General features: G+C 47.8%; 1 protein-coding gene across 3 annotated transcripts in view; it reads left to right on the plus strand.

The window, feature by feature from the left end:
- The window catches only part of LOC106610711 (kinesin-like protein KIF26B), a 141,627-nt gene that overhangs the window by 117,693 nt on the left and 914 nt on the right, over positions 1-23,020 (plus strand). The window contains exons 12-18 of one of the 3 annotated variants that reach the window (XM_014210210.2): positions 1,904-2,075; positions 2,370-3,232; positions 3,446-3,578; positions 3,752-4,013; positions 4,182-6,830; positions 11,175-11,377; positions 15,793-15,943. In XM_014210210.2, coding sequence (XP_014065685.2) covers positions 1,904-2,075; positions 2,370-3,232; positions 3,446-3,578; positions 3,752-4,013; positions 4,182-6,830; positions 11,175-11,377; positions 15,793-15,943 — 4,433 coding nt within the window. The remainder of the gene's footprint in view (positions 1-1,903; positions 2,076-2,369; positions 3,233-3,445; positions 3,579-3,751; positions 4,014-4,181; positions 6,831-11,174; positions 11,378-15,792; positions 15,944-23,020) is intronic. The other 2 variants (XM_014210213.2, XM_014210212.2) reach the window with 2 other exon arrangements.

Consider the following 23,020-nt stretch of genomic DNA (forward strand, 5'->3'; position numbering starts at 1 on the left):
AAGTGTGTGTGACTAACTGGGACTGGGGGAGTTGGGGCTTGGGTCAGCTTCCACTGGTGACTGGCTCAATATCTATCTCTACATATCCAACTCAGTATATCACATCCATGTCATATTAATAGTAGACTTTAAACCTATGAATAAACCTGCTAATTATTGTAGATATATTAATGAGATAGTACAATTAAATTATGCAGATCATTGGACACACGAGGCGCACAATGATTCCTGTAAGCCCGGCCCGGGCTTAATTCTGCATAACTACTATGTGTAATAACAATGTATAGAATGACATTTGGAGAGGGAGAAATGGAGAGGGAGAAATGGAGAGAGAGAGAGAGAGAGGCAGGGAGAGAGAGAAAGAGAGAGAGGAGAGGGGAGAGAGAGGAAGAGAGGGAGAGGCAGAGAGGGAGAGAGAAAGGTGCTGTAGGGTTGATTTAAAGCCCAATAACAAATGCTGCTTCGTTATTATTACCCGAGACCGCTAGGAAGAGGTTTTTTTTGGTCTGTTTTTTTTTCCTGAAGAGAATGAGTGGGACTGTGAGAGAGGGAATAAGAGCGAGGGGAGAGAGGGAGGAAAGAGGGGAGAGAGATTGAAGGGACGAGAGGCAGAGAAAAGAGCAAGGAGGAAAGGAGTGAAACGAAAGCGGGGGACAGAGGCTTTGAAAACAGTCGTGTGCATATTTGAATTTTTCTCCAAGAATATGCAGGCTCTTCTCCCTCCCTCCATCCCACTCTCTCTCTCTCTCCCTCTCTGCCTCCCTCCTCCAGTGCAGATAGCTCAGCTCCTCGGCTCTCTAATTTAATCACGAGCTCGGCATTTACATTGCAAAGCACCCCACCACTTTATGCCAGAACTGTAAACATTACACACACCGAGGCATACAAACACAAATACACACATATGCATGCATGCGTATAAAATTATAGGTTGGTGCCATTTGCAAGGTGTGGAACATTAGTTGCAAATAACTGGAACGCACCATGCATGAATATAAAATCCGTTCTGCACAAATCCCTGATCTTCTGCTTGATTTAATTAGACCTAAACACTCGCAGCTCCAACCTTTTTTCCCCCTCTTTCTTCTCCATTTTCAGCCGTTTCTCTCATTTCTACCCTGCTTAATGAGATTAATTAAGAGACTGATTGAGATGTCAGACGAGGGAGATGCAATTACTACCGTTTATGTGACGAAGACACCGATAACTACTACTAATGACATGACTCAGAGACAGAGAGCGAGAGAGAGGGAGGAATGGAGGGAGAAAAGAGAAGAGGATAAAATTGAGGACAGTTGAGGCGAAAGGGAGAGATAGCTGAGGCAGACAGCAGAGAAGAAAGGATGGGATAGTGTGTGTGTGTGTGTGTGTGTGTGTGTGTGTGTGTGTGTGTGTGCGTGCGTGCGTGCGTGCGTGCGTGCGTGCGCTGGCCGGGGGCTGTGTTTTTATAAAAGGAGGACAGCAGCATGAGATATTGAGCCACAGAGGAGCCTGCGCTCCATTCTGCCCTGAGGGTCCCAAACAGCTCACAGGAGTTACCTACCACACACACACACACACACACACCCACATGCCCATGCACACACACCACATGCACACACACACAGAAACACAGGCAGACAGTAAATTAACCCTAGAACAAACACAGGAGAGGGAGAGCGTTTAATAAACACACAATCCTACAGCTACTGTCCCACATGTTCCAGCCATAGAGAGATGAACCATCGACGTAGCTAATGTTCAGGTCTGGAGATCATTGCTGATTGGTAGGGAGGTGAACGGTGATTTTAAGGGTTTGATAGATATTATCCTTCAGATGAATGTGTGTTTCTGGGTGCACGTGTGTGTGCTTATGCCTGTGTTAGTGTATGTGTGATGTCATGTGTGTGTGTATGTGTTCCAGGGACAGTAAGCTGACCATGCTACTGAGAGAGTCACTGGGCAACATGAACTGTCGGACCACCATGATCGCCCACATCTCCGCGTCGCCTAGCAACTTCTCTGACACGCTCTCCACCATCCAGATCGCGTCGCGCCTCCTCCGCATGAAGAAGAAGAAGACCAAAGTCAGTATGGTAGGCATCATCGATTTAGCCACATTCGGTCATTCAATCATTCATTCAATCAATAAATCGGTCCATGACATAAAGCAATTCTCCTTCACATACATTTCACAGTTCTTTCTTCTGGGGCTCAACTTCTAAATGTTCAGATTGATATTTCAGTAAAAAAGTTCACTTTATGTATTGCTGGAACTTGATGATACAGTATTACAATAATAGGCAAGTAAATTAAATCGAGATTCTAATTGATTTGTTTCAAAAAGTGTTTTTTCTCTCATCCATGTTCTCATTCCCTCTCTTTTTCAGCAATACACGTCCAGTTCGTCAGGGGGTGAGAGTTCATGTGAGGAGGGTCGTATGCGTCGCCCCACCCACCTGAGACCATTCCACTCCCGTAGCTCTGCCGACTCCAACCTTCCCCTGCTGCACCTCTCCAGCGACCCAGATGACTACTCCAGTAGCGAGCAGTCCTGCGACACCGTCATCTACGTGGGCCCCAATGGGGGTGCTATCTCGGACCGTGAGCTGACCGACAACGAGGGTCCGCCAGAGTTTGTCCCCATCATTCCTGCTCTGCTGAAGAGCAAAGTCGAGTCTGGCGTCCTGCCGACTACACCAACTCTACAACAACAGCAACAGACAGTATTGTCGCAGCCCCAGCCCACCCCTACACAGACACACACCCAGCCCTCTGCCCTGCCTACACAGTCCCTCATCGCCCTAACCCAGCCCGCACTCCCTCTCCTCCAACCCCTGGGCCAACCCCTGCCCCCTGTGCCAGAGGAAGGGGCGGAGTGTCTCAAGTGCAACACCTTCGCCGAGCTGCAGGAGCGGCTGGAGTGTATCGACGGGAGCGAAGAGGTGGCCAAGTTCCCCTTTGAGGAGGTGCCGGTTAATAGGGGGGCCAAGTCTGACACCCTGGTTCCCCCTGGGTCTGAGACAGAGCCGACGGGAGGGGTGGTAGTGGAGGTGGAGGTAGAGACCTCCAGGATGATGTCCAATGACAAGCAGCTCCAGGAGATCAGGGAGGTGGTGGAAGAGGCAGAACTGGCCCAGACCATGATAGAGAGTCTGAGCCTGACTGGCAGCAGTGTGACGGGCAGCAGTGGAGCTGGACACACCAACACTAACCCTCTACAGAGGGCCAAGAGCACCAGCCTCCATGACAGGTCAGATCTGTTTGTTTAGATCCCCATTAGCGTTTACAAAGCAACAGCTACTCTGCCTAGGGTCCACACGAAAATGAACGCAAAACCTAACTTATCGTTCCTTTAGCTTGTATAGTTTTATCGACTGCCTTGTAATTTTAATGTCTCTCTTGAAGGTATTTTTGTTTTCAATATCTTCTATTTCTTTTCTATTCCTTTCTATTTGATTGACAGCCGTGAGTCTCTGAGCGCAGGCAGTAGCAGTGATGGCAAGCCCCGCCCCCTGGGTTCTCCTCGGCTGGGCATCGCCTCTCTTACCAAGACCACTGACTACAGACCTCCTTCCTCACCCTCACAGCGCTGCAAGGTATCTAGCTCTCACACCTCTACGGTCTTTGCTTGTGCTATTGTACAGTTATTGTGTTGAATTTGACCTCATAAAATGGATTTCCATGAAAATGTACAGTATTGTTGTGAAGCATCTTTGGGTCCTTGAAAAGAACTATAAAAATCCAATATATGATTATGATTATAATCAAGGTCTACACCCAGAAGGGTGTGATGCCGGGAACGCCTCCTCTGTCCTGCCAGAGTCTGTCTACTGCAGACAGCCTGGCTGCAGATAGTGGGAGGTCCTCTACAGATTCCCTGCTGCAGCTGGAGTCCCTGTCCAGGACCTCCCCCATGAGAATGAGTCCCCAGGTGCTAAAGCGCACCGACTCCTTGTCTGCCAGCCTGGGGTCGGCTGAGACACTGTGTGATGATAATGTTCCTCAGATACCTCTGGATGTACACAGGGACGGTACGTTTTGCTCTTTATTCTATTACTGTGACAAGTGTTTTTGGAAGATGTTTTTTATGTATGATACTGGTTTCGTACAGCGAATTAATTTCCCGTTCCTTACGTATTTTCTTTTCATTGTCTATCCTCTCTCTCTTTCTCCTTCCCATCTTTCTCTGCCTCCCCCAGCCCCAGTTCCTGCTCTAGCCCCCAGCCCCTCCTCTACCCCAGCAGACCCTCGCTCTCTGGGGGAAGATGAGCTGGTGTTCACCCTGGGGTGTGAGGAGGGGCTGGATGTCCGGGGCCTGCTGGAGAGTGGCGGTCGTCCCACTAGCATCATTAGCTTCACCAGCGACTGTTCTGTCACCGCCCTGGCCTCGGGATCCCGCCCTGTCTCCATCATCAGCAGCATCAGCGATGACCTGGAGTGCTATGGAAACAACACTATGGTCATTGCTACGACCACCGGAATGGTCACAATGACAAGCGCCTCAGTCGCCGGGGTGATCGCCATGGCGGAAGTCAGCATGGCGAAGCTTCGCGTGGAAGGAGAGGCGATGGCGGCGCTGCCTAGCCGCCGGTCGTCCATCTCATCGTGGCTGAGTGAGCTGAGTGCTGAGAGTGACGGGGATCAGTCCCTGCACAGTTTCGGCCAGTCCCATGGACATGGGGAGGCTCTGGCCGAGCCAGACCCCCCACAGGTGCCGCTCTCTGGGGCAGAGGACCGAGATGAGGTGTCCCTGGGTTCTAGAGGAAGGAAGACTCCTGACAGCGAAGTAGTGTTGTGTGGAGATGAGAAAGGAACGGAGAATGAGAAGAGCACCCTGACTAAAGAGAGGCTGAAGAGACTGTCTCCCTCCCTGGGTAAGACCACCATCACCGTCTCCAACATCCAGAGCCTGGGGGCCTCCAGCAACTTCATCCCCTTCAAGACCAACATCACAGTCCACCCCTGTGTGGCCGTCAAACCCATGGTTATACAGGAGCCCACTATACTGTCCTCCCCTACCAAGCCTCACCTGTTGTCCAAGGACCCAGCCAAGCCTGCCCCAGCCCAAGCCCTGGTCCTGGCCTCCATATCCAGTGAGCTCAGCTTCGACGACCCCTGGATGAAGAGAGATGGAGGCGATGTGAGGCCTAAGGAGCTGGTGTGTGAGGTGAAGCCGGAGAAGAGGGTGGTGGAGCCACCAGTCAAGACAGACCCAGCTAAGACCCAGGCCTGGCCCCAGGGTGACAGGGCCAGCAGGGTGGACAGTGGCTACGGAGGGGACCGTTGCAGCTCCAGCAGCGGTGAGACTGTCTGCTCTCCAGACTCCTGTAAGAGGGTGGTGGACGGCTGTGAGATGGTGCTGGTTAGCTCTGGGGAGTGTCTGATGACTCCCATCTACTCTGCCGACATCCTGCGCACCGCCAGTCTGCCCCGCGGCTGGCACCGGATCAACCGCCATGACGGCCTGGACGAGGACTCACTCCGCTACGGAGCTAACAGAGGAGGGGCAGGGGGGGAGTACCGGGGCCTAGGGATCACCACCTCCACCCCCTGTAGTCCAAGGGCAACACTGGACCGACGGGGGTCGTCCGGGAGACAAGGCCTGTTCTCCCGCCAGAAAGGGATCCCACCGCTGCCACCAGTACGCAAGTCCAGTCTGGACCAGAAGAACCGGGCAGGAGGCCCCCTCAGCCCACTGCACGCACCCAGCCATGGCCTCTCCTTCCTGGGGAGCACCCCGGAGGACCTAGGCGGGCTTGGTGGAGGGAAACAGAAGGGGTCTAATGTGGAGAGCAGTAGGTTGTTCAGTGCTAAACTAGAGCAGCTGGCTAACAGAACCAACTCTCTGGGGCGGTCCCATGGAGGTCACAGCTCTCTTGGCCCCCACTACGACTGCCTCTCCCTGGAGAGGGGGGAGAGCCTCAGCTCTCTGGGCTGGAAGGGGGCAGCCGGAGGGGGGAGGGGGGATTGCAATATGCCCCATCCCGGACGTAGCATCATCCGCTGTGGCTCAGTGTCATCCTCCTCCCCTAACGGAAACGGTTCCGGTAACAGCCCCGGCAGTGCTCCCAAGTCGCCCAAGTCGAGCCAGTCGAAGATCTCAGCGGTCAGCAAGCTGCTGATGGCCAACCCTAAGACCCGCAGCCTTTCGGCCTCCAGCACCAAGACACTCAGCTTCTCCACCAAGTCTCTCCCCCAGTCTGTCAACCGCAGCTCCAGCTTGCCTCCCAACGGCAAGACCCAGCCCCAGCCCCAGCCCCAGCCCCAGGGTCAGACCTCCAGCCAGGCCCTGGGACAGAACAAGGAACCCAGCTCTGGCTCCTGGGCCACCCAGTCTCTGAGTCGCAGCCGAGGGGGAGCCCTGGCCGTCAAGCTGCCTCTGAGAGCCGCCAACGGACGCATCTCCGAGCTGCTTCAGGGCAACGGAGGCTCTCGATCCGCCGGTCACAACCGAGGAGGAGGCTCCGAGGCTGGGGAGGAGAGGGGTGCCGGAGGAAGTGGAGGTGGAGCAGGTGGTGGAGGGGCACAGGGAGAGGAGAGACCAGTGATGGTCCACACCCTGCCGTCTCCCTACAGTAAGATCACAGCCCCCAAGCGGCCCCAGCGCTGCAGCAGCGGCCATGCCAGTGACAACAGCAGTGTTCTGAGTGGAGAGCTGCCCCCGGCCATGGGGAAGACAGCCCTGTTCTACCACAGCGGGGCCAGCAGTGGCTACGAGAGCATGCTGAGGGACAGCGAGGCTACAGGAAGCACCTCCTCTGCCCAGGACTCTCTGAGCGAACACAGCTCAGCCACCAGCAGCAGCCGCCGTAGCCTCAAGAACAACAAGAAGAGGAACAACAACACAGGTCTGCTCCTTATGCTGCTTCCCAGTGAGCACAATACATTTTTTCAACATCTTTTCAACCCAAAATACATACTTTCAACGTTATTTTAATGTCTTTTGCTCATAGGGTTTCCCTTCCTTTATGCTTAGTTTTCCTGTTCCATTTATACACTACACAAAACAGTACAGAAATGTATTTAGAGGGTAACACTATAGATGTTCAATTACCTTTGTTCATAACTATAATCTTAGTTACGTAGCTTATGCTCTGTCCTGAATAGAAATAGAATAAAACCTTTGAATATGAAACAAGCCGTCAAGTAAGTAAGGTGACCAGCCAGGCAGGCAAGGAGGGAGGGAGGCAGGCAGGCAACCAGGCAGGCAGTCAGTCAGTCAGTCAGTCAGTCAGTCAGGGAGGTGTGTAATAGTGAAAGGCCTATCAGAGTCATTCTGTTGAAGTCAGCCATGATGAATCCCCGCATTAGGCTGTCACCTTCTCCCAGGATGAGCCTATGCTCCTCAGCCCCACCGCCCAGAACCAGCCCAGGCATGGTTAAAAACACCGATGAATGAACCCTCTATTCCAGATAACATATTTGGTTAGTAAACTGCCCCATTTCGATATGAATCACAGCGGCAGCGAAATGTAGCTCACAAGACTTCCATTTATATATAAAAAAAACTATGCCTCTGGACAAATTTGGAAATAAATAACTAAATCAGGTTTCAACCCCTCCTTTCTCCTCACCTCTCATCATATCCCCCTCCCTCCCTCTCCCCTCACCCCTGAGAGGTTGGTAGTGAGAGTGGTCTTGTTGGGCAGACAGATGGCCATTGTCAGAGATTTCTGTGGGTGGCCTCAGGAAAGCAGTGCACTCTTTAACCCCTGTACCCTCTCCATTCCTCCCTCTCCTCTCCCTTATCCTCCTCCCTCTCCCCCCCTTCTAGGCTGGGACCCCTTTTCATCCCCCTTGCCACCCCCTACCTCTCCAAAGCTACCCTCCATTCCCTTAACTCTCCCTCTCCACTTACCCTCCACTTGCCCTCCACCTCTCTCTCTCCCCCCTCCCGTCCAGAGAGGCAGTAAGAGGGAACAGTGATCAGGCTTATCTATGGCTGACTTAGAACCGCAGAACCCCGGGCCAACACAGCCCGGCCTGTGGCTGCTCCAGCAGAGAGAGGGAGAGAGAGGAAGCGGAATGGAGGGAGAGAGAGAGAGCGGCTTGCTTGAGAAAAAAACCTTTTTTAATCAGGTTTCCAGTTGAGGGTCTCATGTATGGTTGCTCTTTACTGTAATATTGGATTTTCCATCGCTTGGTTTTCTCTCTCTCTCTCTCTCTCTCTCTCTCTCTCTCTCTCTCTCTCTCTACTGTGTCCTGATGCAGCAGGCAGTAATAAGGTACAAATGGGTGACTTGAAGGTGACTTAGAGCAGATCTGTCTCTGTGACCTTTCTGTTGCACTCGGAGACAAAGAGACAGACGCAACCTTATTAATGTCACCTCTCGCCTCCCCCCTCTCCCTTTACCCCTTCCCTGTGTGTGAATCTGATAAAAAAAACGTATCTGCTGACATAGCTGCCAATTTCTATGCAAATGGAAAGTGTGTGTGTGTGTGTGTGTGTGTGTGTGTGTGTGTGTGTGTGTGTGTGTGTGTGTGTGTGTGTGTGTGTGTGTGTGTGTGTGTGTGTGTGTGGGGGGTGTTTGAGTGTGTGTTTGAGTGTGAGTGTGAGTGTGTGTGTGTACATTCCAGCACATTGGTCAGATAAGAGGGACTGACCCGCTAGGCTTATCTCTCCACCCTGTCATCACCAAATGCTCTTTTCTCTCTCCCCTCTCTTTCTGTGTTTTCTTCTCCACTCTCTTTTTCTTTTCTCTTCTCCATTCTCTTTCTCTGTTCTCTTCTCCTATCTCTTTCTCTATTTTCTTCTCCATTCTCTTTCTCTGTTCTCTTCTCCTATCTCTTTCTCTGTTCTCTTCTTCTATCTCTTTCTCTATTCTCTTCTCCATTCTCTTTCTCTGTTCTCTCTCTCCCCTCTGCATTTCTTCTGTTTCTTCTCTCCTCTCTCCTCCCCCAGGAACTCATGCTAAATACTGGATTGGTGTCGTTGCCAGAACACAGTCCTACTCAACCAATTCCTCCCCCCCAAACCTAGGCCCCTCTCTCCAACCCCTACTCCAATGCTAGACCTAACCCCAGCTCCCACCCCAACGCCAGCACCTGGCAGAATGGCAGTGTAGGACTCTTGGCTCTGTTATCAGCTATCTGTCCTGGTTTGGTTATCAGCTATTTGCCCTGATGTTTACTCCTGCTGCCTTTGTCAAACTAAAGCCTGGTCATGTCCTTGTCAGCAGAACAGAACAAAACAACACGTCAGTATGCTGTTCTCCTGACCCAATCACAGTCACAGATGTAGAGTTGCACTGTGGCTGCGTTTACACAGGCAGCCCAATTCTGATCTTTTGCCAAATATTGGACTTTTGATCAGTCAGTTCAATAATTGGGCAACATATCAGAATTAGGCTGACTGTGTAAACGCAGCCTACTGTATGTTTCTTATTTGTCCTGTAGGTGATGAGCGAGAGAGATAGATCCTACTGAATTCTACACATTCTGGTGTTTGTTTCATTAGTCTATTGTTGACATAGTACCAAGATGTTTTGCTTGTCAGCAATCAAGTGGCGTACAGTACACTCTGAATGGCCTAAAATTATAAATCGAATATTGGTCTTTCATAGTCAGGCCAACCCAAGCTGTACTGTGCAAGTAGGCTAATAGTAGGCCTTCTATTGAAACAGATAAACTGAGTCAGATTTTCCCCAAAAAGTCACCCTTTTTTCACTTTTTTTCTTCATTTAAACAACAAAATTGTATGTTCTAAGTCCATAACAATGCTTAAACCACATCAGGAGATCACGTTTGAGGTCTGGGCTTTTGGCTCTGTTATAAAAAAATAAATGAGAGTAAGTACCCTTTAATTCAAGTGTGCAGGCACTTAGCACTATTGTTTGGTTAGCCATTTTTCTGTAGCACATGAGATGGAGTTTGAAAAAAAAATGGCCACTGGATTGACACAAATAATCATGATATCATTCTACTTTGTAGCTAGTTAACATTTAATAGAGACGGTTTTTGGGAAAGCCTTTCCATCTACCAGAAGACGGTTAAGCCTATTATTTGCATCGCAATATTTTGCCTGTTCCTTAATTATTTGAAACCTGAATGTTTTACTTCGTATTCTGAGGCATGTCTTACCTTGCTTCAAAGTAGGATGGAATTAAGAATATATAAATATTTGGACGAGCAATGTCGGAGCGGTATAGACTAAAATACAGTAGAATAGAATAGTGTACAGTATATACTTATGAGATTAGTAATGCAAAATATGTAAATCTTATTAAAGTGGCCAGTGTTCCCTTATTAAAGTGGCCAGTGATTTCAAGTCTATGTATATAGGGCAGCAGCCTCTAAGGTGCTACTGATGGCTATTTAACAGTCTGATGGCCTTGAGATAGAACCTGTACTGACCTCGCCTTCTGGATGATAGAGGGGTGAACAGGCAGTGGCTTGGGTGGTTGTTGTCCTTGATGATCTTTTTGGCCTTCCTGTGACATCGAGTGCTGTAGGTGACCTGGAGGGTAGGTAGTTTGCCCCCCTGTGATCCGTTGTGCAGACCACACCACCCTCTGGAGAGCCCTGCGGTTGCGGGCGGTGCAGTTGCCGTACCAGGCGGTGACACAGCCCGACAGGATGTTCTCAATTGTGCATCTGTAAAAGTTTGTGAGGGTTTTAGGTGTCAAGCCAAATTTCTTCAGCTTTCGGAGGTTGTAGCGGTGCTGTTGCGCCTTCTTCACTCCACTGTCTGTGTGGGTGGAACATTTAAGTTTGTCAGTGATGTGTACGCCGAGGAACTTGAAGCTTTCCCCCTTCTCCACTGCAGTCCCGTCGATGTGGATAGGGGGGTGCTCACTCTGCTGTTTCCTGAAGTCCACGATCAGAAGTATAAGTAGGGGTTAAGAAGTGAGTTTTGACAATGCCCAGTGAAAGTGGGTATACGGTGTATACCTGCGTATAGCCTCCACTACATATCTTGAAAACGTGATTGCTGATAAGCAAAACATTTTGGAACTATGTCAACAATGGTCTAATGAAACTAATACCAAAATATTAGTTTTCCTTTATTGTGATATATGTTTTGAAATGTTGAATTGTTCAACATTGCTGCTTTGGCAACACAATAATGTGAATGAAGCATATACATCAAAAGTATTCTTCTCCCGGGGTCCCCATTAACTTTGTGCGTGCATGCGTCTGTGTCTTTTGCCATGTGTGTGTGTCTCTTTCTCTGTATGTGTGCGTGTGTCCAGGTACCCAGCGTCGTCGTCTGATTCCTAGCTTGACCCTGGACTCGTCCTCTCTGATCAGGAAGCCCGCCATCAGCTCCAGCGTACGCTGGGTCGACGGCCCTCTAAGCCCCGCCCCCAGGGGAACCACAGAACCCTTTGAGATAAAGGTCTACAAGATAGACGACGTGGAGCGCCTGCAGAGGAGGAGAGAGAAAGGAAACAAGGTGAGAGAGAGAGAGAGGGGGATGGCGCCAAAGAGTTAAGATGGCGGAATGGCTGACGTTTTACATGCCCCTGACCAAATGTGCTATTTTGTTAGTTTTTTTGCGTTGTTTGTAACTTATGTTTTTACTTATTTTGTACATAATGTTGCTTCTACCGTCTCTTATGACTGAAAATAACTTCTGGACATCAGAACTGGAATTACTACGGAATGGAAGAAGCTTTTTCCTTTAACGAGTCCGGCAAGAAGGATATACTGCTCTCCCGGGAACAGGTCCAAATCCAAGTCATTTGCGTGAAGAAAAGACGGAGGAAAAGAGGACGCAGATCGGGCTGCCTTCTGAGAATCCGTAGGCGAGCGTGTAAACTCCCACTGCCTTCCATTCTACTTGCTAACATGCAATCATTGGAAAGTTAAATTGATGACCTACAATTACGATTATCCTACCAACGGGACATTAAGAACTGTAATATCTTATGTTTCACCGAGTCGTGGCTGAACAACGACACGGATAATTTAGAGCTGGCGGGATTTTCCATGCACCGGCAGAACAGAGATGCTACGTCTGGTAAGACGAGGGGTGGGGTTGTGTGTCTTTTTGTCAATAACAGCTGGTGCACGATGTCTAATATTAAAGAAGTTTTGAGGTATTGCTCGCCTGAGGTAGAGTACCTTATGATAAGCTGTAAACCACACTATCTACCAAGATAGTTCTCATCTATATTATTCGTAGCCGTCTATTTACTACCACAGACCGATCCTGGCACTAAGACCACACAACCAAATCTATAAGGCCATAAGCAAACAAGATGCTTATCCAGAAGCGGCACTCCTAGTGGCCGGGGACTTTAATGCAGGCAAACTTAAATCAGTTTTACCAAATTTTTACCAGCATGTCACATGTGCAACCAGAGAAAATAAATTCTAGACCATCTTTACTCCACACATGGAGATGCATACAAGGCTCTCCCCCACCCTCCATTTGGCAAATCTGACCATAATTCTATCCTCCTGATTAACTAAAACAGGAAGTACCAGTGACTCGCTCAATACGGAAGTGGTCAGATGACGCTGATGCTACGCTACAGGACTGTTTTGCTAGCACAGACTGGAATATGTTCCGGGATTCATCCAATGGCATTGAGGAGTATACCACTTCAGTCATCAGCTTCATCAATAAGTGCATCGACGACGTCATCCCCACAGTGACCGTACGTACATATCCCAACCAGAAGCCGTGGATTACAGGCAACATCCGCATCAAGCTAAATGCTAGAGCTGCCGCTTTCAAGGAGCGGGACACTAATCCAGACTCTTATAAGAAATCCCGCTATGCCATCAGACGAACCATCAAACAAGCAAAGCATCGATACATGATTTTAATTGAATCCTACTACACCGGCACTGATGCTCGTCGGATGTGGCAGGGCTTGAAAACTATTACGGACTACAAAGGGAAACCCAGACGCGAGCTGCCCAGTGACACGAGCCTACCAGACGAGCTAAATGCCTTTATGCTCACTTCGAGGCAAGCAACTCTGAGGCATGCACGAGAGCACCAGCTGTTCTGGATGACTGCGTGACAACGCTCTCGGTAGCCAATGTGAGCAAGACGTTTAAATAGGTCAACATTGACAAAGCCGCGGGGTGAGATGGATTACCAGGACGTGTATTCAAAGCATGCGCGGACCAACTGGCAAGTGTCTTCACTGACATTTTCAACCTCTCCCTCACTGAGTCTGTAATACCTATATGTTTCAAGCAGACCACCATAGTCCCTGTGCCCTGTGCCTAAATGATTACCACCCGTGGCACTCACATCGGTAGCCATGAAGTGCTTTGAAAGGCTGGTCATGGCTCACATCCTCCCGGATACCCTAGACCCACTCCAATTCGCATACCGCCCCAACAGATCCACAGATGATGCCATCTCAATCGCACTCCCCACTGCCCTTTCCCACCTGGACAAAAGGAACACCTATGAGAGAATGCTGTTCATTGACTACAGCTCAGCGTTCAACACCATAGTGCCCACGAAGCTCGTCACTAAGCTATGGCCCCTGGACTAAACACCTCCCTCTGCAACTGGATCCTGGACTTTCTGATGGGCCGCCCCCAGGTGGTAAGGGTAAGGAACAACACGTCTGCCATGCTGATCCTCAACACTGGGGCCCCTCATGGGGTGTGTACTTAGTCCCCTCCTGTACTCCCTGGTCACCCACGACTGCGTTGCCAAACACAACTCCAACCTCTCCCTCAATGTGAACAAGACAAAGGAGCTGATCGTGGATTACAGGAAAAGACGGTCCGAACAGGCCCCCATTAACAACAACAGGGCTGTAGTGGTGGGTCGAAAGTTTCAAGTTTCTTGGTGTCCACATCACCAACGAACTATCATGGTCCAATCACACCAAGACAGTCGTGAAGAGGGCACAACAAAACCTTTTCCCCCTCAGGAGACTGAAAAGATTTGGCATGGGTCCCCAGATCCTCAAAAAGTTCTACAGCTGCACCATCGAGAGCATCCTGACCGGTTGCATCACCGCCTGGTATGGCAACTGCTCGGCATCTGACCGTAAGGCGCTACAGAGGGTAGTGCATACGGCCCAGTACATCACTGAGACCAAGCTTCCTGCCATCCAGGACCTATATAATAGGCGGTGTCAGAGGAAAGCCCATAAAATTGTCAGAGACTCCAGTCACCCAAGTTATAGACTGGGTGACAAGTCTGGGGCAAGCGGTACCAGAGCTCCAAGTCTCGGACCAAAAGGCTCCTTAACAGCTTCTACCCCCAAGCCATAAGACTGCTGAACAATTAATCAAATGGACACCGGACTATTACATTGACCCCCCTCCATTTGTTTTGTACACTGCTGCTACTCGCTGTTTATTATCTATGCATAGTCACTTCACCCCTACCTACATGTACAAATTACCTCGACTAACCTGTACCCCCGCACACTGACTCGGTACCGGTACCCCCAGTATATAGCCTCGTTATTGTGTTACTTTTTTTTTACTTTAGTTTATTTGGTAAATCTTTTTGAACTGCACTCTTGGTTAAGGGCTTGTAAGTAAGCATTTCACGGTAAGGTCTACATGTCATGCAACTCTAACATGCAGGAGGGGTGAAGTCAGGCGCAGGAGACTAAGGTACGTGGAAAAACACGTTCAATAAACACCAGTCCAAAAGTGCCGTAAATACAAGGCAGGGTACAATAAATCCAGCAACCGGCAAGAACCCTCAAACCAAGTCGGGACGCAGCCCAGCAAACCCGTATGCCTAAATAACCGAACGGCAAAGGAAAACCCAAATCCCCAACCTACAAAAAATTACACAAATAATCCCGCACAATCCCAAACCAAAACAGACAGACTAAATACCCCCACTAAAGAACTAACTCAAAACAGGTGCTAACATAAAACAGACATCACCAAATGAAAATGAAAAGGAGATCGGTGGCAGCTAGTAGGCCGGCGACGACGACCGCCGAGCGCCGCCCGAACGGGGAGAGGCGCCACCTTCTGTAGACGTTGTGACACTACACTTGTATTCGGCACATGTGACAAATAAAGTTTGATTTGATTTCGATGGATATGGTAAAGATGGATGGTGAGAGAGAGGTGGAGGAGAGGGAGAGAGAAAGGGAACACACAAAGAGGGAGGGGAGGGTAGGGGAGAGAGAAGGATGATGAGCGAGATGATGTTGGTGGAGGAGGAAAGAAACATGTCAGAAAAATCTTGGATTGTAAAATGTATCCAGGACATTTAGGCCCAGATTAAATCTGATCGCAGATCATATGCTGTGTGTCTTTTAAGGACAATTTCCAACTGAGCAGACATATGCAGCGTTTACCGTGAAGGCGAATGAAACATTGGCTTTAAAAGCTGCATTGCTTATAACACGCCATCAGATTGAATCACGGCCTAAGCTCAAAACACAGGAAGGTTTAACAACCTAGTCCTCTTCTTGCTGTTAAATAGTTTCCTAGTAGTAGATTTAGAAGTAGTTGATTTAAGGAGTGACTTGGACTTGGTGCCAGGCCTTTCCTGTGGACTGTATTTATCTACCTGGCCAACATGGCACTCCTACCCTCTCACAACACTCTCTTTCCAGACGCACTAACTCAATGTCTCTCGCTCTCTCTCTTACCCCTCCTCCCTCAATCCCTCTCTTTCTCTGACCCTCTCACTCTTTCTTCAAATGTTTTATTTATCTCTCACACCTTTTCATTCTTTCTTTCTCTTTCTTTCTCTTTCTTTCTTTCTTTCTTTCTTTCTTTCTTTCTTTCTTTCTTTCTTTAAAATCCTCCTCCATCTCGCTCTGCTTTTCAATCTCTCCCTCTCTTCTTTGTCTTTCTCTCTCTCTCCCTTCTCTCTCTCCCCTCCCTCTCCTCTCTCTGCATCTCCATCAGGAGGTGGTTTATTTCAGTGCTAAGCTGAAGACCTTGGAGCACAGGCAGCTGCGGATCTCCGAGATCCGAGCCAAGTACGACTGGCTGAAGAAAGAGCTGGAGCAGACCAAGCAGCACCTGATGCTGGAGCCAGAGAAATGGACCACTGAATGTAAGTAAATGTGTGTGTGTGTGTGTGTGTGTGTGTGTGTGTGTGTGTGTGTGTGTGTGTGTGTGTGTGTGTGTGTGTGTGTGTGTGTGTGTGTGTGTGTGTGTGTGTGTGTGTGTGTGTGTGTGTGTGTGTGTGTGTGTGTGTGATACTTGTACTGCAGCCACACACAAAACCTTGACACCTACAGTAATCTTGTTGATAATACCTTCTGGCTGCACAGTCAAAGCCCCTACCTCGCTATAATATGGCTGTGGTACGCAAACACGCACGCACACACAATCTCCCCCTTGTCTCCAATATCAAATCTCTGTTCCATTGCTCAGACCTGTCAGACGGAGCATCATATAACACATAAGTACATCTCATAGCTAACATACCAGCTGATATTGATCCGTCTAATAGACTCATAAAGGCACATATGGCAGAGTTGGATTACACTCATAGCTGCTGGTGATATTTGTCAACAGAAGAAGTGGCACGCAATATTGGTTCAGTGCATTCGGAAAGTATTCAGACCCCTTCCCTTCTCCACATTTTGCTACGTTACAGCCTTATTCTAAAATAGATTTAAAAAAATTTTTTCCCCTCATCAATCTACACACAGTACTTTGCTAAAGCACCTTTTTGCAGCGATTACAGCCTTGAGTCTTCTTAGGACGCTACAAGCTGCAGATCCTCTCAAGCTCTGTCAGGTTGGATGGGGAGGTTCACTGCACAGCTTTTTCCAGGTCTCTCCAGAGATGTTCGATTGGGTCCAAGTCCGGGCTCTGGCTGGGCCACAAGGACATTCAGAGACTTGTCCCGAAGCCACTCCTACATAGTCTTGGTTGTGTGCTTAGGGTCGTTGTCCTGTTGTAAGGTGAACCTTCACCCCAGTCTGAGGTACTGAGCGCTCTGGAGCAGGTTTTCATCAAGGATCTCTCTGTACTTTGCTCTGTTCATCTTTCCCTCGATCCTAACTAGCCTATCAGTCCCTGCAGCTGAAAAACTTCCCCACAGCATGATGCTGCCACCACCATGCTTCACCGTAGGGATGGTGCCAGGTTTCCTTCAGAAGTGACGCTTGGCATTCAGGCCAAAGAGTTCAATCTTGGTTTCATCAGACCAGAGAATCTTGTTTCTCATGGTCTGAGAGTCATTTAGGTGCCTTTTGGACTGTCATGTGCCTTTTACTGAGGAGTGGCTTCTGCCAAGCCACTCTACCATAAAGGCCTGATTGATGGAGTGCTGCAGAGATGGTTGTCCTTCTGGAAGGTTCTCCCATCTCCATAGAGGAATTCTGGAACTCTGTCAGAGTGACCCGCATGTTCTTGGTCACCTCCCTGACCAAGGCCCTCGATTGCTCAGTATGGCCGGGTGGCCAGCTCTAGGAAGAGTCTTGGTGGTTCCAAAATTCTTCCTTTCAAGAATGGAGGCCACTGTGTTCTTGGGGACCTTCAATGCTTCAGAATTGTTTTGATACCCTTCCCCAGATCTGTGCCTCAACACAATCCTGTCTCGGAGCACTACGGACAATTCCTTCAACCTCATGGCTTGGTTTTTGCTCTGACATGCACTGTCAGCTGTGGGACCTTATATGTGTCCAATCAATTGAATTTACCACAGGTGGATTCCAATCAAGTTGTAGAAACATCTCACGGATGATCAATGGAAACAGGATGCACCTGAGCAAAGGGTCTAAATATGTATGTTAATAAGGTATTTCTGTTTTTAATTTTTTCACTTTGTCATTATGGGGTATTGTGTGTAGATTGATGAGGGGGAAAAATTATTGAATCAATTTTAGAATAAGTCTGTAACGTAACAAAATGTGGAAAAATGACTTCCTCCCATCCTTTCTAAGTGTTATCGTCGCACTGCTGTCTATACTACCAGGGGTGTTGTCAATTGTAATCTTGTACCCATTCATTTGAACTCCACTCTTAGATCTGCTATTGTTAGCTCAAAACAGAAGCCAACTGTGGTCTACTCACCCAGTGCTTTTGGTTCAAATGGGAATTCCACAAACTTGAATACCCCTCGGTTTTCAAATCACGTAGAGAGAGGGCTTGGGCTGTTGCGCGATAGCAACCAAAGCCCATGTAAGTCAGTTTATAGCATTTCATCATTGGTTACTCTGAGTTCCTCATATTGACATTGGCTGCGGCCTCAGGCCCTGTGGTGCTAACCTTGGAAAAGTAATTCCAATTTCTACTCATACTAATAAGGATAGACCGACCAAATGGCGCAGTTCTATGCAATCTTATAGCCTTACCAACTATATAAATCATCAGACAGGGCCTGCAACAGTCTATTTAACGTAGATTGTTTGAGTTTCCATGTGACTTTAAAAATCGTAAAGGACTTGGGTTGATATTTCTGAACTTTAGGAGCTTACTTCCTAAACTGGATTACATCAAGATGTGGGATAGCAGACCAATCCGGAAGTTCTGGTATTGACTGATATGTGGATCTCTGGGGACATTCTGGACTCTGATATTAATATTGAGGGTTATAATGTGTTCAGAGTTGACAGACATGGTAGAGGTGGTGGAGTGGCCATTTTTATTTAATTTTTTTTTTACAAAAAATGTCTTCCCCTTGACAATTTTTATTTGTTACTATCTTTAAGCCTTTGTCTGGGGAAAAATGTATCCATAACTGTTGTAGGGGTCTACCATCCTCCCTCAGCTAACCTTTTTTCACTCGAGGAGTTAACTAGTTTGTTGTCTTCATTTACTAAATCAGAAGTTATTATCCTGTTATATAATCCTAAATTATGATTGGGAAACTTCAGACTATCTAAGAGACATGTATAATGATCTAAACCTAACCCAGCTGGTGTCTAAGCCTACACGGCCCAACCCTAAAGATACGTCAAAGTCAACTCTAATTGAGCTTATTTTAACGAATAAACCTGATTGTCTACTGTTGTCTTCACCCAAGACATTAGTGCCCATTGCGCAGTTGATTGTGTTACAGTTGTGAGAATAGAAAAATCTAAGCCTCGTGTCATCACAAAGAGGGACTTTAAAAACTTCAGTGAACAGGCTTTATTTTAGTGACCTTGATTGTATTTCAGCTATCCCTGAAGTTGATTTAGCTTTGAGTCTTCAACACTATTGTGGATAAACATGTGCCCTTCAAAAAATGAAAGGTTAAAGGTAGATTGAATCCCTGGTACACTATGGAATTATCAGAAGTCATTCATAAGAGATGATACTTGGGTCAAGGCCAGGAACACAGGCTTAGGTCTGGGACTGGTAAGTTTTTAAGCAACTGAGGAATCTTTGTGTAAGACAAATCAGAAAGGCTACATCTGATTATTATGTAACCACTCTTTCGGATTGTAATGGGAAACTGGCTATATTCTGAAGGGTTCTACTTCCTCCTCTCTGCCACAACAAATTAATTCAGACACTTGCCTAATTACGTTAAAAAAATGCCATCACTGATGCATTAATCACCATTTTATTTCAGCGGACTATCGCTTTGAAAGAACGTCTAGCCTATTCAGAATGATATTGGGCTGGATGCTGATAGGGGCAACTTGAGAGATAGAAATTATAGTCAAAGTTTTTCTTCAAATCAAATCACATTTTATTGGTCACATACACATGGTTAGCAAATGTTATTGCGGGTGTAGCGAAATGCTTGTGCTTCTAGTTCCGACAGTGCAGCAATATCTAACATGTAATCTAACAATTCCGCAACAACTACCTAATACACACAAATCTAAGTAAGGAATGGAATAAGGATATATACATATAAATATATGGATGAGCAATGACAGGCAAGATGCTATAGATGGTATAAAATACAGTATATACATATGAGATAAGTAATGCAAGATATGTAAACATTATTAAAGTAGCAGTATTAAAGTGACTAGTGATCCATTTATTAAAGTGGCCAATGATTTGAAGTCTGTATTCAAGCCAAATTTCTTCAGCCTCCTGAAGTTGAAGAGGCGCTGTTGCGCCTTCTTCACCACGCTGTCTTTGTGGCTGGACCATTTCAGTTTGTCTGTGATGTGTACGCCGAGGAACTTGAAACTTTCCACCTTCTCCACTGCTGTCCCGTCGATGTGGATAGGGGGGTGCTCCCTCTGCTGTTTCCTGAAGTCCACGATCATCTCCTGTTTTGTTGACATTGAGTGAGAGATTGTTTCCTGACACCACACTCCGAGTGCCCTCACCTCCTCCCTGTAGGCTGTCTCGTCCTTGTTGGTAATAAAGCCTACTACTGTCGTGTCGTCTGCAAACTTGATGAACAGGAAGTACAGGAAGGGGCTGAGCACGCACCATTGTGAGGCCTCAGTGTTGAGGATCAGCAAAGTAAGAGATGTTGGTACCTACCTTCACCACCTGGGGGCGGCGCATCAGAATGTCCAGGACCCAATTGCACAGGGTGCCGTTGAGACCCAGGGCCTCAAGCTTAATGATGAGCTTGGAGGGTACTATGGTGTTGAATGCTAAGCTATAGTCAATGAACAGCATTCTTACATAGGTATTCCTCTTGCCCAGATGGGATAGGGCAGTGTGCCGTGTTATGGCGATTGCATCGTCTGTGGACCTATTGGGGTGGTAAGCAAATTGAAGTGGGTCTAGGGTGACAGGTAAGGTGTATGATCCTTGAATAGCCTCTCAAAGCACTTCATGATGACAGAAGTGTGCGCTATGGGGCGATAGTCATTTAGTTCAGTTACCTTTTCCTTCTTGGGTACAGGAACAATGGTGGCCATCTTGAAGCATATGGGGACAGCAGACTGGCTTAGGGAGAGATTGAATATGTCCGTAAACACACCAGCCAGCTGGTCTGCGCATGCTCTGAGGACGCGGCTAGGGATGCCGTCTGGGTCGGCAGCCTTGCGAGTGTTAACACGTTTAAATGTCTTACTGACGTCGGCCAAGGAGAAGGAGAGCCCACAGTCCTTGGTAGCTGGCCGCGTCGGTGGCACTGTATTATCCTCAAAGTGTGCAAAGAAGGTGTTCAGTTTGCCTGGAAGCAAGACGTCGGTGTCCGTGACGTGGCTGGTTTTTCTTTTGTAGTCCGTGATTGTCTGTAGACCCTGCCACATACGTCTCGTGTCTGAGCCGTTGAATTGTGACTCCACTTTGTTTCTATACTGACACTTTGCTTGTTTGATTGCCTTACGGATGGAATAACTACACTGTTTGTATTCGGCCATATTCCCTGTCACCTTTCCATGTTTAAATGTGTTGGTTTGTGCTTTCAGTTTTGTGCGAAGGCCGCCATCTATCCACGGTTTCTGGTTAGGGTAGGTTTTAGTAGTCACAGTGGGTACAACATCTCCTATGCATTTCCTTATAACTTCACTCACCAAATATCTCAATATTATTCTCTGAGGCTACCTGGAACATATCCCAGTCCGCGTGATCAAAACAATCTTTAAGCGTTGATTGCGATTGGTCAGACCAGCGTTGAATAGTTCTTAGCACGGGTACATCCTGTTTGAGTTTCTGCCTATAGGAAAGGAGGAGCAAAATGAAGTCGTGGTCAGATTTGCCGAAAGTAGGGATGGGTAGGGCCTTGTATGCATCGCGGAAGTTAGAGTAGCAGTGATCCAGAGTTTTGCCAGCGCGAGTGCTGCAGTCAATATGCTGATAGAATTTAGGCAACCTTGTTGTCAAATTTGCTTTGTTAAACATGCCCAGGTACAATAAATGCAGCCTCAGGATATTTGGTTTCCAGTTTGCATAAAGTCCAGTGAAGTTCCTTGAGGGCCGTCGTGGTATCGGCTTGAGGGGGGTATACATGGCTTTGACAATGACCGAGGATAATTATCTTGGGAGATAATACGGTCGGCATTTGATTGTCAGGAATTCTAGGTCAGGTGAACAAAAGGACTTCCGTTTCTGTATGTTGTTACAATTACGCCATGAGTTGTTAGTCATGAAACATACACCCCCGCCTTTCTTCTACCCGGAGAGATGTTTATTCCTGTCAGCACGACGTACAAAGAATCCAGGTGGCTGTACTGACTCCGACAGCATATCCCGAAGAGAGCCAAGTTTCCGTGAAACAGAGTATGTTACAATCCCTTATGTCTCTCTGGACATGGCTATTTACAGAAATTAAAGTCCTGGATGCTTTGATAGCAATAGACAACAAGAAATCTACAGGGACCGACCAGTTGGATCATGGTCTGCTTAAGTGTCCAGGGCCCATCATTGTTGGCTCAATAACCCACATTCTTTATGTAACATTGTTATCAGGAAATATTCCAATAGTATGGAAAATCAGCTCTTTTCCTGCCACTCCATAAGGACGGGGATATTAGTGACCTTAATAATTATCGCCCCATTTCAAGGCTTCCTTGTCAAGCTAAGATTCTTGAATCCTTGGTAAATGTACAACTTTGCTCTTTTTTTATCTGAGAAATGTATTTTGAATGTAAACCAATCAGGGTTTAGGCCTGGGCATAGCACTATTACAGTAGCCAATGCTTTAGACACAATAGTCACAGTGAGTCCAGCTGTGGTAAATTCAATTGATTGGACATGATTTGGAAAGGCACACACCTGTCTATATAAGGTTCCACAGGTGACCAAGAACCCGATGGTCACTCTGCCAGACCTCCAAAGTTTCTCTGTGGAGATGGGAGATCGGTCCAGAAAGACAACCTTCTCTGCAGAAGAGTGGCCAGACGGAAGCCACTCCTCTGTAAAAGGCACATGACAGCCCGCTTGGAGTTTGCCAAGAGGCACCTAAAGACTCTCAGACCATGAGAAAAAAGATTCTCTGGTCTGATGAAACCAAGATGGAACTCTTTGTCCTGAATGCCAAGCGTCACTTCTGAAGGACACCTGGCACCATCCCTACGGTGAAGCATGGTGTTGGCAGCATCATGCTGTGGGGATGTTTTTCAGCAGCAGAGACTAGGAGACTAGTCAGGATCGATGGAGAGATGAACGGAGCAAAGTACAGAGAGATCCATGGTGAAACCCTGCTCCAGAGTACTCAAGACCTGGGGTGAAGGTTAGCCTTCCAACAGGACAACGATCCTAAGCACACAGCAAGGAATGGCTTCGGGGGCAAGTCTCTGATTGTCCTTGAGTGGCCCAACCAGAGCCC

The sequence above is a fragment of the Salmo salar genome, chromosome ssa09, assembly GCF_905237065.1.
Source record: "Salmo salar chromosome ssa09, Ssal_v3.1, whole genome shotgun sequence".
Taxonomy (NCBI): Eukaryota; Metazoa; Chordata; class Actinopteri; order Salmoniformes; family Salmonidae; genus Salmo; species Salmo salar.